The sequence below is a fragment of the Myotis brandtii genome, unplaced genomic scaffold (genome assembly GCF_000412655.1).
Source record: "Myotis brandtii unplaced genomic scaffold, ASM41265v1 scaffold277, whole genome shotgun sequence".
NCBI lineage: Eukaryota > Metazoa > Chordata > Mammalia > Chiroptera > Vespertilionidae > Myotis > Myotis brandtii.
The window spans coordinates 1,578,498-1,593,963 of record NW_005360548.1 but is presented as its reverse complement, the minus strand read 5'-3'; the positions used below and the strand labels follow the sequence as shown (position 1 = coordinate 1,593,963).

Below are 15,466 nucleotides of genomic sequence, written 5' to 3'. Positions count from 1 at the left end.
GACTATAGTTTAAAAAAAACTATGAACAAATTCCTATGCACACTGCACATATCTTATTTTGAAGTAAAAAAACAAAACGGAAACAAATACAATATTTGTATTTGCATGTGGCCCGCGGGCCGTAGTTTGAGGACCCCTGATCTAGAGGGACGAACTGGGGAAGGTCTGGGGAGGCATTTGGTCCCTACAGACTGTGCCAGTGCTTGGGGTAGGGTCTTGTTGGCAGTGGGGACTGGCATCAGCTGATTGGACTTTCTGTCTCTTCCTGTTTATCTCTCTTTGCCTCTGGATCTCCATCTCTGCCCCTACCGTTATATGTCTCTCTGTCTCTATTATTATCATTCTTTCTCTTTCTCTGTTACTGTTCCCCTCCCTGGGCGTCCGGTGACTGCCTGGCAGGAGCTGGGCAAGCACTGGGTTGAGGGCCCGGGCACCGGGGGCCGCGAGATGGTAGAGGAGGCTATCGTGTCCATGACAGCAGTTGCCTGGTACATTAACGACATGAAGCGCAAGCAGGAGCACGCTGCGCGCCTCCAGGTGACTCCAGGGTGGGCTGGATGGGAGGAGTGGCCATGAGGGCCTTCGTGGGGATGGTCAGTGCTTCACAAGCGGCCTCAGAAGGTGGGCTCAGACAGCCCGGCCCCTTGTTAGCCCCCTGTGCTGGGATGTGTGTGCCTCCCGTGATGTTTCTGTGTCCCGTGTACCTGGTGGGGTCCTGGCAGGAAGTGCAGCGGCAGCTGGGCGGCTGGACCGGCCCGGAGCTCAGTGCTTTCGGGGAGCTGGTGCTGGAAGGCTCATTCCGAGGTGGCGGAGGGGGTGGCCCCCGACTTCGAGGGGGTGAGCGGCTGCTCTTTCTATTCTCACGGATGCTGCTCGTGGCCAAACGCCGGGGGCCAGAATACATCTACAAGGGTCACATCTTTGTGAGTTACCTGCAAACTATATTCTATGTACCGATACCTGTATCTCTAAAGGGGTGGCCAGGGGCAGGGTCTGGAAGGAGGGACAACCAGGGCCCCGTTTTCTCGAGTCTGAGGGTGTAATAAGGATGGTGAGGCCGGCGGAACGGAGGGGGAGGACCTGGATGTGCTCACCAGACAAGTGTCCACGGGGGAAGCACGTCTTGATTCAGATGAGGGTAGGGAGGGCTGGTGAGGGAGAGCAGAGCCCAGCCTGGAAGAGAGGATCAACGGGAAGGGGGACCCCATACAACCATACAGGGCACATATTTCTAGGGGGTAAGAACCCAAATGCAAGGGCCACATTGTTGAGTCCAAGGGCTCTGAGCCTGCCACCCTCTCTGCTCGCCTATTCAGTGCTGCAACCTGAGTGTGAGCGAGAGTCCTCGTGACCCTCTAGGGTTCAAGGTGGCCGATTTGACCATTCCCAAGCACAGGCACCTGCTTCAGGTGAGGAGAATGGGGCTGGGTGGGCAGGGTTCCCTCCAGCTCATAGACCTCGCACCTGACTTCCCACTCCACCCCCACCTACCGCCAGGCCAAGAACCAAGAAGAGAAGAGACTGTGGATTCACTGTCTCCAGCGTCTCTTCTTTGAGAACCACCCTGCCTCTATCCCAGCCAAGGTACCTCTCCTGCCACAGATGGGGCTGTCAGAGGGCCAGAGACTCTGGCCCCCAGTAGTTCTGGAGGACACTGAGTGCAGGGGACTCTCTGAAAACGTGGCGGTTAAATTGCAGATAGGCTGCCTGGGTTTGAATTTCAGCTCCACTGTCCCGGCTTGGTGACTCTGATCAACCTCTCTGACCTCAGTTTCCTCACCAGGAAGAATAATAGCACCAACCTCATAGGGTTGTGGTGAGGAATAATTGTCATCAGTCATGTAATGTGCCTGCCATGTAGCAGGACTCACTAATGGGACTATGACTCAGGTGCTCAAGAGACCGGCTCCTCAACCCTCATCCTTGTGTCTTTCAGGCAAAACAAGTTCTTCTTGAAAACAGTCTGCACTGTGAGTTGGGGCCTTGGGTTGGTAGGTATGGAAGTAGAGGGATTACTTCCAAGAAAGAGTAGATTCTTAGCCCCAAATCTCTCCCCACAGGTGCTCCTAAAAGTAAGCCTATCCCAGAGCCTGTGATCCCCCTACTTGGGTCTCCCCGACCTCGAGATGCTAGAAGTTTCACCCCTGGACGAAGGAACACAGGTAAAGAAGAGTTCCACCCCCTTCTCCCCCAGGACTCAGGAATGTACGTACCCCCAGGCCTTCCTCTCCTAGAAGCCTGGGGTTGGGCTCATAACGAGGTTCTAATCTGCCTCTCCCACAGCTCCGTCTCCAGGCCCCTCCACTGCCCGCCATGGCCGTAGACAGTCTGGTGAGTTGATTCCACTGAAAGGTTAACTAGGGATCGGGGTGGGAGCTGGGCCCCTGACATCAGTGTGTCCTCTCCCCAGAGCCAGTGAAGGACCCTTATGTCATGTTTCCACAGAATGGTAAGGGCCTGCCCAGCCCAGCCAGGTCCAGCCCTGTCTGTCTGTCTGTCTCTTCCCATGGGATGCCCAGTGTTTATGGGGGAGGGGTGATAGTGCAACTCATCAATTATAAGGAGTAAACTTATTCCTACATCTCACTTTTTTTCTCATTTCTTCTTTCCCAGCTAAGCCTAGACTCAAGGTAAGAAATCTCCTGGGATGGAGTCTGGGGACCGAGAACAAGAATCTGATGGAGGAGGGAGCTTGAGTTATCAACTCCTGGGTTTGAATAAGAAGGGGACTGGGAAGAAGGGGTGCTGACAGCTCTGGGTGCTTGCCCTCCATTCTTTCCTTCCTCATAGCATGCTGGCAGTGAGGGGGAGCTCTACCCCGCTTTAGAGCCTCAGCAATCGGGTCCAGCTTCTGGACCTGCTGAGGACTTGGAAGACACTGGACCCCCCACGCTGGACCCCTCTGGGACCTCAATCACTGAAGAAATCCTGGAACTGCTGAACCAAAGAGGCCTCCGAGATGCAGGGGTGAGCTGGGCATCCCGTCACCGTGTCCTTGGGGCTCTCGCTTGGGCTGGCACAGACCGGGCACCGGAGCAGCCAAAGCACCTTGATACTGTTGGTCTCTTCCCCAGTGCCCACTACAGCCACCTCCCCACGACATTCCCAAGTTCCCTGGAGACTCCCAAGTGCCCCGTGATGGTGAAAGTCTCACATTCCCAGCCCTGCCCAGCCGGGACTCTTCAGAAGAGGAGGACGAAGAGCTGGAGATGGACGAACGGGGCCCTTCCCCACTCCATGTCCTAGAGGGACTCGAAGGCTCCGGTGCAGCTGAAGTTCCCGACATTCCTGGCCTTACCAAAAATCCTGCCGTGTCCACCCTCCCTGAAATGTCTAGCCTTTCTGAAATTCCTCCAATTCCCTGCCTTCCCAGTCTCTCTGACATTTCCAGTGTTTTTGAAATGCCCTGCCTTCCAGTCATACCTAGTGTCCCCGACATTCCTGGTCTCTCCAGCCCTCCCACCCTTCCCTGTGACTCTTGGCTGCATGGCCCTCTGCAGGAGCCAGATGAGGCTCTAGCCACCAGGAGAGAACTGTTCTCTGAAGACCGTGCCGGGAAACTGGGAGAGCCCTCCTCAGACGGCAGGGCAGGGCAGGCAAGGGAGGAGGAGGATGGGGTATCATTTCCAGATTTCCAGCCCCAGGATGGTACCCAAGATCAGGATGAGCTGGGATTCCGCTCTTGCTCAGAAATCCGGAGTGCCTGGCAGGCTCTGGAGCAGGGGCATTTGGCCCGGCCAGGTTTCCCAGAACCGCTGCTGATTCTGGAAGATTCAGATCTGCGAGGAGGGAGTGGGAGTGGAAAGGCTGGAGCCCCCAATACAGAGCGGGCCGCATCCCGAGTTCGAGAGTTGGCCCGGCTTTACAGTGAGCGGATCCAGCAGATGCAGCGGGCTGAGACTCGGGCATCGGCCAATGCTCCCCGCCGCAGGCCACGGGCTCTGGCCCAACTCCAACTGTCCCCCTGCCTGCCCCATGAGCAGGCCGAGCCAGGTGAGGTCCGGGTATGTGGTTGGCAGAGGTAGCCCATGCTGGAATGCCAATACCTGACTCAGTCCTCCTTTCTTTGGATACAGGGCCCCTGCCTGCATTTGGACATGTGTTGGTATGTGAACTGGCCTTCCCGCTGACTTTGGCCCAGGAATCTGTCCCCCTGGGCCCTGCTGCCCAGGTTCAAGCTGCTGCACCCCTGTCTAAGCAGGGAGGCAGCCTGGGTGGCCAGGGTCTAGATGTTTCCAGTTTGCCTGAGCAAGACCATAGGGGCATCCGGATTCCAGATGCTACCACTTTGCCTGAGCAAGGCCTCTGGAACGTCCAGATTCCAGCCACCACACCTTTTCCCAAGCAGGAAGGCCCGGATGTCCAGGTCCCAGCTATTACATCTCTACCTGATCAAGAAGGCCACCCGGAAATGCACATTTCAACGACCACTCCTTTGCCTGCGCATAGAGGCCACAGGGATATACAGCTTCCGGCTACCACCTTTTTCCCTCAGCAAGAATGTCAGATGGACATCCAAGTTCCAACCACCCCAGCTTTGCTGAAGCAGGGAAGTTGTTCTCGTGTCACAGGTTTAGCCACCTCTCCTATGCCCAAGCAAGAAGACCGCCGAGACTGCCAAAGTCCAGCCAGCACCCCATTAACTAAGCAGGGAGGTTTCAGGGATGTTCGGTCCCCAGCCACTGCCTGCAGCCAAGCCGCTGACCCTTTGCTTCTGCATGAAAGCAGCCTGGACCATCAGATCCCCGCCAACACCCCACTGCCCTTGGAACCTGACCTCCCAGACATTCAGGTTCTGGGTACCTCACCTTTGCCTGTATATGGAAGCCACCTAGACCATCAGATCCCAGCCAGTGCTCCATTGTCTTTGCCCCAGGATCTCCCAGACATTCAGGCTCCAGCTGCCATAGCCGTGCCCCAGCCACAAGGCCTCATGGACACACGGGTCCAAGCATTCGCACCTTTGCCCAAGCAGGGAGACCTGCCCGACATCCAGGCTGCCACTGCTGTACCTTTGCTCCAGGAGCAAAGCCTCACAGACCTTCAGGTCCCAAAACCTACACCTTTGTTGGAGCAGAAGAGCCTCACAGACATCCATTTTACAGCTGCCACTCCTCTGCCTGAGCAAGGAAGCTCATGGGACATTCAGGGCCTGTCACCCACCCCAGTTCAGACCACTGTGGCTTTGTCAAAACCAGAAGGCCACCCTGTCTCTCCCGTTGCCAGGTCAGAGTCTTCAGACTTGACTCCACCCCACAGTCCCTCACCCCCAACCCGTCAGCTCCTGGGTCCCAACGCAGCTGCTCTCTCAAGATACCTGGCAGCCTCATACATCAGCCAGAGCCTAGCTCGGAGGCAGGGACCTGGGGGAGAGGCCCCCCAAGCTTTCCGGGGTTCCTGGTCCTCTTCTGCCCCCACATCACGGGCACCTTCACCGCCGCCCCAGCCCCAGCCCCCACCACCTCCAGCCAGGAGGCTCAGCTATGCCACCACAGTCAACATCCATGTCGGGGGTGGCGGGCGGCTACGGCCAGCCAAGGCCCAGGTCAGGTTGAACCACCCTGCTCTATTAGCTTCCACCCAGGAATCTGCGGGCTTTCGCAGAGCCCAGGGGGCTCCTGATGCCCCTTTCCACATGTGAGCCAGGATATCGGGCTTCTTAAAAAGCAAGGACTTCAACCAAATGCCACAGACTCTCAGAACTTCACCCAGAAGTCCAGACACTGAAGACAAGTCTAAAATTGCTGCAGCTTTCCAACTTCTAGGTCTGCTTTGGCAAGTGGTCCTTATTACTTACCTTGATTAACTCAGCAGGGATGGGGATGGGGATTTCATTAATATTTTGTTAATTAATATTGTGACAGTATGTCTCATTTCCAGTTCTGGAGATAGTGGGGGATAACAGAAGACGATGAGTGGGAAGGTCTGTCACAGTACAATTCAGTGGTTCTGAAAATTTGGGAAATCTCAAACTCTTTCAAGAATTACTGGAACCTGGACCCATTTCAATTTGGTGTGTGATTTCACAGGGTTTATGAACTGCTTTATGCCCATCCAGAAAAGCTAAGAAGCTTTGTTCCAAGTACAAATTCATTCCCTTAGCAGTTTATCCAGCCCGTGTGTCCCATCATCACCCACTTATCTCATCTGCTCGGCCACCTTTACATCTCTCCATGCAGCTGTCTGTCCATCTATTTCACCCATCTTTCAATCCATCATCCCACCCATATGCCTTGACTTATTCAACCATCTCTATTCATCCATCATCCTACCCACCCATCTAGCGTTCATTCTTCCATTAATCCATTGATCCGTCTGTCATCCCACCTGTTCATCTTTTCCACGCAACCCTCTCCATCCATGTAACTCTCCATATTTCCATCTCTATCTGTTCAGCCATACATCTTATTCACATAACCAGCTCCTCAACCATCTTGACCACTATCCATCCTTCATTGGATTCTGCTGTGTCTTGGTACTACAGAACTTCAAAGACAGTTCCATGCTAACACCAAATTGGATCAGGTTTGAGATTCTGAGAAAATTTGTCCCCCATCTGTCCAATCCTGGCAAACACTCCCACCTTCATGACTATTCTGGTTCTTGTGCTCACCCACACATCATCAGACCCCTTTTCCCCCTTCTCTAGTTTGAGACCTCTACAGTGCCTTCGTGTGCCCCCTCTCCCCCCAAAAATTCAGGTTATAGAGACAAAGGCATTTTCCAAAAAAATGTTTTTTTAAATTATTGATTTTAGAGAGGAAGGGGAAGAGAGAGTGAAACATCAATTTGTTGTTCCACTTATTTATGCATTAATTGGTTGATTCTTGTATGTGCCCTGCTGGGGATCGAACCTGCAACCTTGGCCTATGGAGACAGCATTCTAACCAACTGAGCTACCTGTCCAGGGCCAAAGGATCCTTTATGCCCTCCTAGCTGCAGCATGCCCTGTGAGAAGCATAACCTAATCAATTTCTTTGGTAACATTAGCTTTTTTAATTAAACATTTACCCTCTTGTGCTTTTACACAGCTTATTTAACCTTTCTTGGAATTTTCTGAGGCACCAGAGTCAATGTAATCTCTCTCTGAGCGTGGGTTTTCTCATGTATAATGGGGACGACAGTATCCCATCTTGTAGGGGTCTTGTAGGGTCACTGTAAAGATTCAGTGAAGGAGCCCTGGCCAGTGTGATCCACTGGTAAGAGTATCAGCCTGCCCACTGAAGGATCACAGGTTCGATTCCTGGTCAAGGGCACATAACTGGATTGCAGGTTCGATCCCCGGATCCCTGGTCCCAGTTGGGGTGCATAAGGGAGACAACCAATTAATTGATGTTTCTCTTCTCCCCTCCTCCTTTCCCTCCCTTCCACTCTTTCTAAAGATGGAAAAAATAAAAAATAAATAAATAAACAAAAAAATAAAGATGGAAAAAATAACCACAGGTGAGGATTAACAACAACAAAAAAGATTCAGTGAAGTTATCTTCAATTCCCAAGTGTGTTTGAGCCTCTGACTCACAGCACATTGTTCAAATCACAGATGTCCCAGGATCTAGTCCCAGACTATAGAATCACAACCTCCAGGACGGGAGCCTAGGAATCTGAAGTTTCAGCAGTCAACTAACAACAGCAAAAAAGGCTGAGATTTATCGAATCCTAATGGCATACCATGGGCATTAGTCACTTCAATCACTGTGAGTCCTCACAAAAGCCCTAAAAGGCAAGTGAGGACTTTAATCCTCACTTTAGAGATGAGGATAATAAGACAGATTGGATAAGGAACTTGCCCAGTCACACAGGAAAGGGGCAGAGCTGGGACTCCATTTCCTGCAGCCCAACGGTGCCCATACTCTTGAGTACCTATCCTGTGCCAGACACTGTTTTTGCCACTGGGGGCACAATAAGGAGCACTTTCCCCACCCCCAACTTGAGACACAGCCCAGTACTCCAAGGGTCCTAGGTAATAAGGTAGCCAGGACAAGGCCTGGCTTAATAAATGTTAGCTGCTGGCTTCTATTCAGTTGAGCAGTAACCATGCCCTACACCAGGGCCTGGGCCTGCTCCGCTGCAGCCTCCCCAAGGTCAGGACAGAGGCTGGCCCTCCTCTCAGCCCCAGTTGCACATTCCCAGCCACCCCCAGCTGCACATTCCCAGCTGAAGGAAAGTTCACAGCCTGACTTGGGCTCCCAGCAGCGCCGGAATTCCCGGTATTTGAGGAGGCGTCAGGGAGGGAGAAAAGGCTGTCTACTCTAAGGCCTGGCGCAAGGAAAGAGGCAAGTGCCTTCAGCTCCTCCAGATGCATCCCAGCTGTGCCTCTGGGAGGCAGCCAGGAGCCTCAACGAGGTGGAGTGAGGGGGGTATCTCTGGATCCTGTGGGAAAACTATGGGCACCAGGCTTGCCTTAGTCCCTCCTGCTCCCTGCCCCTAAATTCCATTCCTCCTGCCTGCCCAATTATATTTGCTTCATAGGCCAGCTCTGAAGCCTCAGGAATATAGTTTGCCTGTTGTAAGCTGCTTTTAGAGCTGCAAAATCACGTGGCTCAAACAGGGAAGAGCAGAGGTTTGGCTGGTGTCGCTCAGTGGTTGAGCATCAACCTATGAATCAGGAGGTCACGATTCAATTCCCAGTCCGGGCACATGTCTGTGATCCCCAGAGTGGGGTGTGCAGGAGGCAGCTGATCAATGATTCTCTCATCATTGATGTTACTCTCTCTCCCCCTTCCTCTCTGAAATCAATACATTCTTTTTTTTTAAAGGGAAAGGTGGAGGCTAGTTGGATTACTCAGTGGATAGAGCGTTGCCCTGTGACTGAAGGGCCCCCGGTTCGATTCCACTCAAGGCATGCATGCTCAAGGCATACATCTCGTTGCAGGCTCAATCCCTGGCCCATAGGGAAGCATGCAAGAGACAATCCCCTCCTCTCCCACTCTCTAAAAATCAGTGGGAAAATATCCTCTGGTGAGGATTAACAAAAAAACAAAGGAGGGAGATACTGCTATCTTCCTTGGGAGCGTTAGGTTAGTGCCAGTCAACTGAAGTTAACCCAAGTGAACTCCATTTCCCATGCAAAAAGCTTGCTGAGCTGCCTTTTGCCACTGGGCTCATTTTCTCATCTGTAATACCGTGCAATGCATTCCTCAAATACCACTGTTAGAATTGCCTACAGTCTTCAGTACAGTAATGTGCTGTATAGGTTTGCAGCCTAGGAGCTGTAGGGGAATGGATTTTCCACCTCACAATATGCCCATTTGGCATGAGGATTGTTTTAGGCTGGTTAAAGAAATAGCAGACACGGGAGAAGCTCTGAAAACCAAGTAGAGGTTACCCTCTGTAGGACATTTACTTTTGTAAATTGGAAATCTCCATTGGTAAGGACCAGGAAGAGGGGGTGACCTTACCTGGAAACTCAATGGAGACAAGGACTTAACACCCTTACCCTTGTTCACTGTGCTTTTCCTGGTGATCTATAACTGACCCCCCCCCTCCCACACCACCACCAAACCCGTGTCTTCGATCTTTAGCTGAAGAAGGTATCCAAGGTTGGCTTCAACTGTATTATAAGGACTAGCTCATAAGCAACAGAATTTTATAGGATCAACTTAGTGGGGTTGATTGAGCACCAATTAGGTGCCATGCTAAGCATCTTCACAACCATTTTGATGAATTACTGTTTTCCTGGGCCTCTTCCTTATATACAGGAATACATTTATTTTTCCTCCTGTCATTCTTTTATTATGGCGATGTGTCAGCCAAGAACCCAGAAGGTAGAGGAAAAACTATTTTTCCTTCCCTACACAACAGGCTGTGTAGTGGGCTGTACCACCTAGGTTTGTGTCAAGTACAGTTTGCACAATGAAAACACCTACCAACGCATTTCTCAGAGCATATCTCCACTGTTAGGTGGTGCATGACTGTATTTGTATTTATTCCCTATGTATCAGTGCTATCCCATAGTGGTCGGCAAACTCATTAGTCAACAGAGCTAAATATCAACAGTACTTCTTCAAAATAGATTCGCCCAGGCCGAAAACCGACTTCTGCGCGTGGGCCACGAAGTTTCAATCACACTGTACGTGCGCGCCCGCACATGGTATTTTGTGGAAGAGCCACACTCAAGGGGCCAAAGAGCACATGTGGCTCACAAGCCGCAGTTTGCCAACCACGGCCATAGAACTTTCAAGGAAAATGTTCTCGCCTGTGCAGCTCAGCTTGGTAGCCAAACAACTGTGTTGGGTAGGGCAGATACAAAATAGGGCAACTGGACAGTAAATCTCAAGTTCCTTCTGCTATAAAAATTTGTGTAACTTTCCCCTCAATTAACAGTCTAGTGTGGTAAGATGCCACCAGTACTCAGCAGGGGGAGTATCTCCCCCACCCCCAGCAGATGGCTGGGACATCTAGGTTGGCTGAGAAGACTGGCATGAAGAGATGCCCTTACCAGAGCAAGTGAGGTGCCTATAGAAAGGCAGAGATGGCCCTAGCCGGTTTGGCTCAGTGGATAGAATCTCAGCCTGTGGACTGAAGGGTCCTAGGTTCAATTCTGGTCAAGGGCATGTACATCCCCAGTGGGGGGTGTGCAGGAGGCAGCTGATCGATGTTTCTCTCTCATTGATATTTCTAGCTCTCTATCCCTCTCCCTTTCTCTCTGTAAAAAATCAATAAAAATATATTTAAAAATAAAAATAAAAAGGCAGGGATGGGGGAATGAACTGAACTCCCAATGTGGAATTCTGCATTGGATATGAAGACTAAGGGACTTAAACACCCCAGGATTTTGGTATCTGTGGGTGGTCCTAGAACCTATACCAGCTGTACATATACACGCACCATCCCACAGAATTTTCTTTTTGACAGTGGAAATGTCCTATCACGTTGTAGCCCAATGGTAGGAACTGAAAGCCCACTTGTTGGCTTTCATTGAAGGGCAGGCACGTTGAAGACCTCAAAGCCATGTTTTGAGCCCCTTTAGGACAGTTACTAGAGAGCATAACTGGGACTTACTTTTCCCCCAGGAGGCAGTACTGACTTGTGGTTGAAGCCAGACGAAGCCCCTGTGGGGTTTAGGGCCCTTGCCCCCTAATCTTCTCTAAGCTACAGATTGATATTAAAATCCCTGCCCTATCTGGTTTGGCTCAATGGATAGAGGCCAACTGAAGGGTCTAGGGTTTGATTCCGGTCAAGGGCACATGCCCAGGTTGTGGGCTCAATCCCGTTGGGGGTGTGCAGGAGGCAGCCAATCAATGATTCTCTCTCATCATTGATCTTTCTCTCTCTCCCTCTCTAAAATCAATAAAAATATATTAAAATTCCTTTCCCAGCCCAGTCATGCCCTTAGTTGCTGACTTCAGACTCCACCCAGGCCATCTTTCTTTGTATTCAAGATTATTGATAGTATACATTTCCCCTGCTCTTTCCTGAGGTGCTAACCAGCAGCAAAAGAATTGAAATAAAGACAAACCCATTGATACCCTACACAACCAATGGCCCCGAACCTCCCCATCTCAGCTGTGCCCGCACACTCCACTCCTCTGGGGTACAGGGAAAGGGGCCAGGTCTGCTCCCACCTACCTTCCCACCCATCCACACTAACCCCAGAGTGGTGGCTTATGGAAGGGCTTAAAATCCAGACTGGCAGTGGGTTTGGGGTGTTTCCTGTATTTCTTTTAGCCAAAGACTCCACAAAAGATAGCACAATCCTTGAAACCTTAAATTCCATGACCATTGTTTATTATAAAGGTGAACCCAGATGAGCTTATCGGTAAGATTTCTGGTAGCGAGCACGGGCACCAGGACCACCAAACTTTTTGGATTCACAGCGACGGGGATCAGCTACCAGCAGGGTCCGGTCATACTGGATAAGGATGTCTTTGATCTCCTTCTTGGAAGCTTCATCCACATCTGGGGATAAGAAATGGGATAAAGATTTAGATGACCATGGAAGCATTCGCCTACTATCTGGAGCTAAATGCCAGAGCTGGCACTTGACTTGCACCCACCCCCACGCCGATGGGAAGGACCCACTCACTCACATTTCTGGTAATAGGCCACCAGGGCTTTGGAAATGGACTGGCGGATTGCTGTGAGAAAACCACACAAAATAAGGTACATTAGTTTTAAGATCCAGGAGTAGGACCTTGCTCTCAGAGCCACCTCCCACCCATGTTGCCCAGGTCCTGGGACTTACCATAAATCTGGGCCACATGACCACCACCCTTCACACGGACTCGGATGTCCACGCCAGCAAATCGCTCCTTCCCAAGAAGCAGAACAGGTTCCAGCAGCTGGGGGGGGGGGGGGGGGGGGGGGGGGGGGGGCATGATAGGATTTTAGACCACAATCTGGGCAACTGAGCCACTTCATTGAGCATCCTTCTCTCTCTTCACGTAGCTTCTGCCACCAATGGCCCCAAAGTACTAGTGGCCGTGGGAGGGTTGAGCTATCACTACACAGCCAGGAACAGGGAGGAATGGAACACCGATGAGATTGTTCTCTCTCTTCACGTAGCTTCTGCCACCAATGGCCCCCAAAGTACTAGTGGCCGTGGGAGGGTTGAGCTATCACTACACAGCCAGGAACAGGGAGGAATGGAAGACCGATGAGATTGTTCAAAGCAACCTAAGCAGGCAACCTCCCTGCATCTCAGATTCCCCATCTCAGACTGGTTCTTAGACTTCTGACTTTTAGCTCAATAGTAAGGAAACCTTTGCTGCTACCAAAGCTGCCTCAAACAACAAAAAGCACTCTAGGGCTATATCAGGTGCCTTTTCTGGGTTCCCCAGCTGAGTTCTCCATCCTCCCTTTGAGCCCCACAGATTTCCAAAGGAATTACAACCACACTGTAACGTGTGCCACACCCTCATTTTGCCAGGCATAAGTATCTTGCATGTACTTGGACACATTTACTTTACCTATTTTAGGTCTCAGATCACAGGTCTCCCTTCAAACCACCCCACATCCTGCCCTGACCCACTCAGATGCCAGAATCCTTGCCTGGGTCCCCCCATCCCAACTCCAAATACTCTGGGAGTAGTGTCTGGTATTAGATCCATTCCCCCACAGATTTCCAAAGGAATTACAACCACACTGTAACGTGTGCCACACTCTCATTTTGCCAGGCATAAGTATCTTGCATGTGCTTGGACACATTTATTTTACCTATTTTAGGTCTCAGGTCATAGGTCTCCCTTCAAAACACCCCCCATCCTGCCCTGACCCACCCAGATGCCAGACTCCTTGCCTGGGTCCCCCCATCCCAACTCCAAATATTCTGGGAGTAGTGTCTGGTATTAGATCCATTGTTTCCCCCAGTAGACTGGCAGCTCTTTGAGGGCAGGGCCTGGGGCCTTCTGGATCACTGTTGTCCCCAGCACTCACAGGCTGTGCATACAAAGCCTTCAAATAAACTGAAAGAGTAAACCACAATATGTAATGTCTGCTATACCAAGTATCTTAGACCCTACCTCTAAATCCTAACCCCGAAATGTGGATGTTATTCTTTACATTTAAAAGTAGTACTTTATGGAAGATATTCTAATTTATCCTCACAACAGCCCTTGGAGGTAAAACTTATCCCCATTTTACAGATGATGAACTCAACCAAGGAAGAGTAGTTAGTTGCCTCAACATAGGCTATCAGAGACAGAAATCACACTCCAATCTCAAAGAAACTGAGGCCCCAACAGAGAGGAGCCCCTTCTCAGCCAAGCAAAATAAACCCACATTCCATTCCTGTTCTTTTAAATCTTACTGAGTACCTACAAAGTCCAGAGGAGTGGAAACTGTTATCCCTCATTAACTAATTTCGAGAAATCAGGCCAAAAAAACTCTGGTAATGCTCTTGTCCCCAATTGAGTGGGCTTCCAAATATCCGTTTTCAAAGCATCTTCTCAATCTTCAACACTTTTTTTATTAAGAGAGGAGCCCCTTCTCAGCCAAGCAAAATAAACCCACATTCCATTCCTGTTCTTTTAAATCTTACTGAGTACCTACAAAGTCCAGAGGAGTGGAAACTGTTATCCCTCATTAACCAATTTCGAAAAATCAGGCCAAAAAAACTCTGGTAATGCTCTTGTCTCTTGTCCCCAATTGAGTGGGCTTCCAAATATCCGTTTTCAAAGCACCTTCTCAATCTTCAATATTCACTTTTTAAATTAAATTTATTGGGGTAATATTGGTTAATAAAGTTGTTTCAGGTGCACAATTCTGTCATGTGCCATCTGCACATTATACTGTGTGTTCACCACCCCACGTCAAGTCTCCTTCCATCACTATTTATCCTTTTACCCTCTTCTACCCCCCCCCAATCATCCAGGTTTTCACTCACTCTAAGCTTTTATCACATCTTCTGTACCCCCAAACCCCACACCATCGCCAAATACCCCATTTTTCTGATCCCAATTCAGCTTCTAAACATCCCTGTTGATACCAGATTCCTCAGCTTCCAAGATCAACGAACTCCAGGAACCTGCTTATTTCAACATCTCTGTCCAGTCCCCCACTCAACCCAAACGCCCGTCGTCAGTGCCAGCACCTTGTACTGAAGCGTCCGCGGCTCGATCATCTCCAGGGGCCGTCCGTTCACCTTTATGAGGCCGTTGCCCCGTTTGCAGTGCGCCACGGCTGTGGCCGTCTTCTACAGAAAGCGAGGGGAGAGACGAGGGCCACGTGAGATCACGGTTCCGGCTCCCGTGTAGGCCCAGAAACCTGCCATCGACCCCTTCCAGACCCGGCTTCCCCGACCCCTCTCCCCGGCTCCCGGCCCACCTTGCGTCCGAAGACCTGCACAGACTGCAGAGGACCCTTGGACGGCATGACTGCGGGCGTGCACAAAGATCCTCACCGCGCGGCGCCGACACCGGAAAAGGGAAACGCAGGGCCACCCCGGCGGCTTTACACGGTGTGCGCAGGCGCCTTGAGCACAGCGTCGCGACGAGGAGGAGCTTTACGGCTGTGAGGTAGCCAGAGGGCAGGCTCTGGTTGGCGGCAGGATGGCGGATCCCTGAGCGGTGGGCGGGACCTGGAGCGGAAGGGCGGGGCCTGAAGGGTGTAGTCGACCAAAGAAGGGTGAGGACCACACGCCGTTCTTCACATCTTCAGCCGTCATTGGTCACAGCAGTTCTCATTTGCATGCCGGTCTTTACTAACCTCCCTCCTCCTACTCACGGCAAACACCGATCCTAAGTCCCGGATAAAGAGGCCTTCCTTAACCCTCATCGCCCGCAGACTTCCTCCCCAAAGCCTCCCCCACCAGAATCTCCGCTCCGGAGCCGGCAATCGGCAGGATTCCCAGGTTGAGGATTCAGAGTCCTCCTACCCGCTGGAGCCCACCTTCTTGGAGAGTCCTCTCCCAGAGTCCTTTTCCTCCTGGAGGCCCCTCCCCCTAAAACGCACCTTTCACCAGGGTCTCCTCTTTCCAGAATCTTCTCAGAAGTCCACTCCCCTGTCTGCCTCTTGGGGTCCCTCACTC

The 15,466-nt window shown here is 51.3% G+C and overlaps 2 protein-coding genes across 8 annotated transcripts in view; one reads left to right on the top strand and one right to left on the bottom strand.

Moving 5' to 3' along the window:
• The window catches only part of PLEKHG2 (pleckstrin homology domain containing, family G (with RhoGef domain) member 2), a 12,048-nt gene extending 6,193 nt beyond the window's left edge, over positions 1-5,855 (top strand). For 6 of the 7 annotated variants that reach the window (XM_014541747.1, XM_014541751.1, XM_014541750.1 and 3 more), the window contains 12 exons: positions 400-537; positions 723-923; positions 1,317-1,409; positions 1,498-1,584; positions 1,937-1,970; positions 2,061-2,162; positions 2,284-2,331; positions 2,411-2,449; positions 2,614-2,630; positions 2,791-2,967; positions 3,075-3,993; positions 4,077-5,855. In XM_014541747.1, the coding sequence (XP_014397233.1) occupies positions 400-537; positions 723-923; positions 1,317-1,409; positions 1,498-1,584; positions 1,937-1,970; positions 2,061-2,162; positions 2,284-2,331; positions 2,411-2,449; positions 2,614-2,630; positions 2,791-2,967; positions 3,075-3,993; positions 4,077-5,641 (3,420 nt within the window). In that variant the 3' untranslated portion in view covers positions 5,642-5,855. The remainder of the gene's footprint in view (positions 1-399; positions 538-722; positions 924-1,316; positions 1,410-1,497; positions 1,585-1,936; positions 1,971-2,060; positions 2,163-2,283; positions 2,332-2,410; positions 2,450-2,613; positions 2,631-2,790; positions 2,968-3,074; positions 3,994-4,076) is intronic. The other variant, XM_014541749.1, reaches the window with a different exon arrangement.
• A 5,842-nt stretch (positions 5,856-11,697) lies between these two features.
• Positions 11,698-14,890, bottom strand: RPS16 (ribosomal protein S16). The gene is made up of 5 exons (XM_014541745.1): positions 14,764-14,890; positions 14,531-14,632; positions 12,185-12,281; positions 12,030-12,077; positions 11,698-11,898 (listed from the first exon to the last, which is right to left on the bottom strand). Exons 1-5 carry the CDS (start codon positions 14,809-14,811, stop codon positions 11,753-11,755), a joined length of 441 nt encoding a protein of 146 aa, XP_014397231.1. The 5' UTR covers positions 14,812-14,890; the 3' UTR covers positions 11,698-11,752.
• Positions 14,891-15,466: the final 576 nt, after the last annotated feature.

Coding starts and splice junctions, on each gene's coding strand:
- RPS16 (XM_014541745.1), bottom strand. CDS start 14,811: ATGCCGTCCAAGGGTCCTCTGCAGTCTGTGCAGGTCTTCGGACGCAAG. Junction 12,282..14,530: donor CGCGGACGCTTCAGTACAAG/GTGCTGGCACTG, acceptor CCCCCCCCCCAG/CTGCTGGAACCTGTTCTGCT. Junction 11,899..12,029: donor GGTGGCCTATTACCAGAAAT/GTGAGTGAGTGG, acceptor TCTTATCCCCAG/ATGTGGATGAAGCTTCCAAG.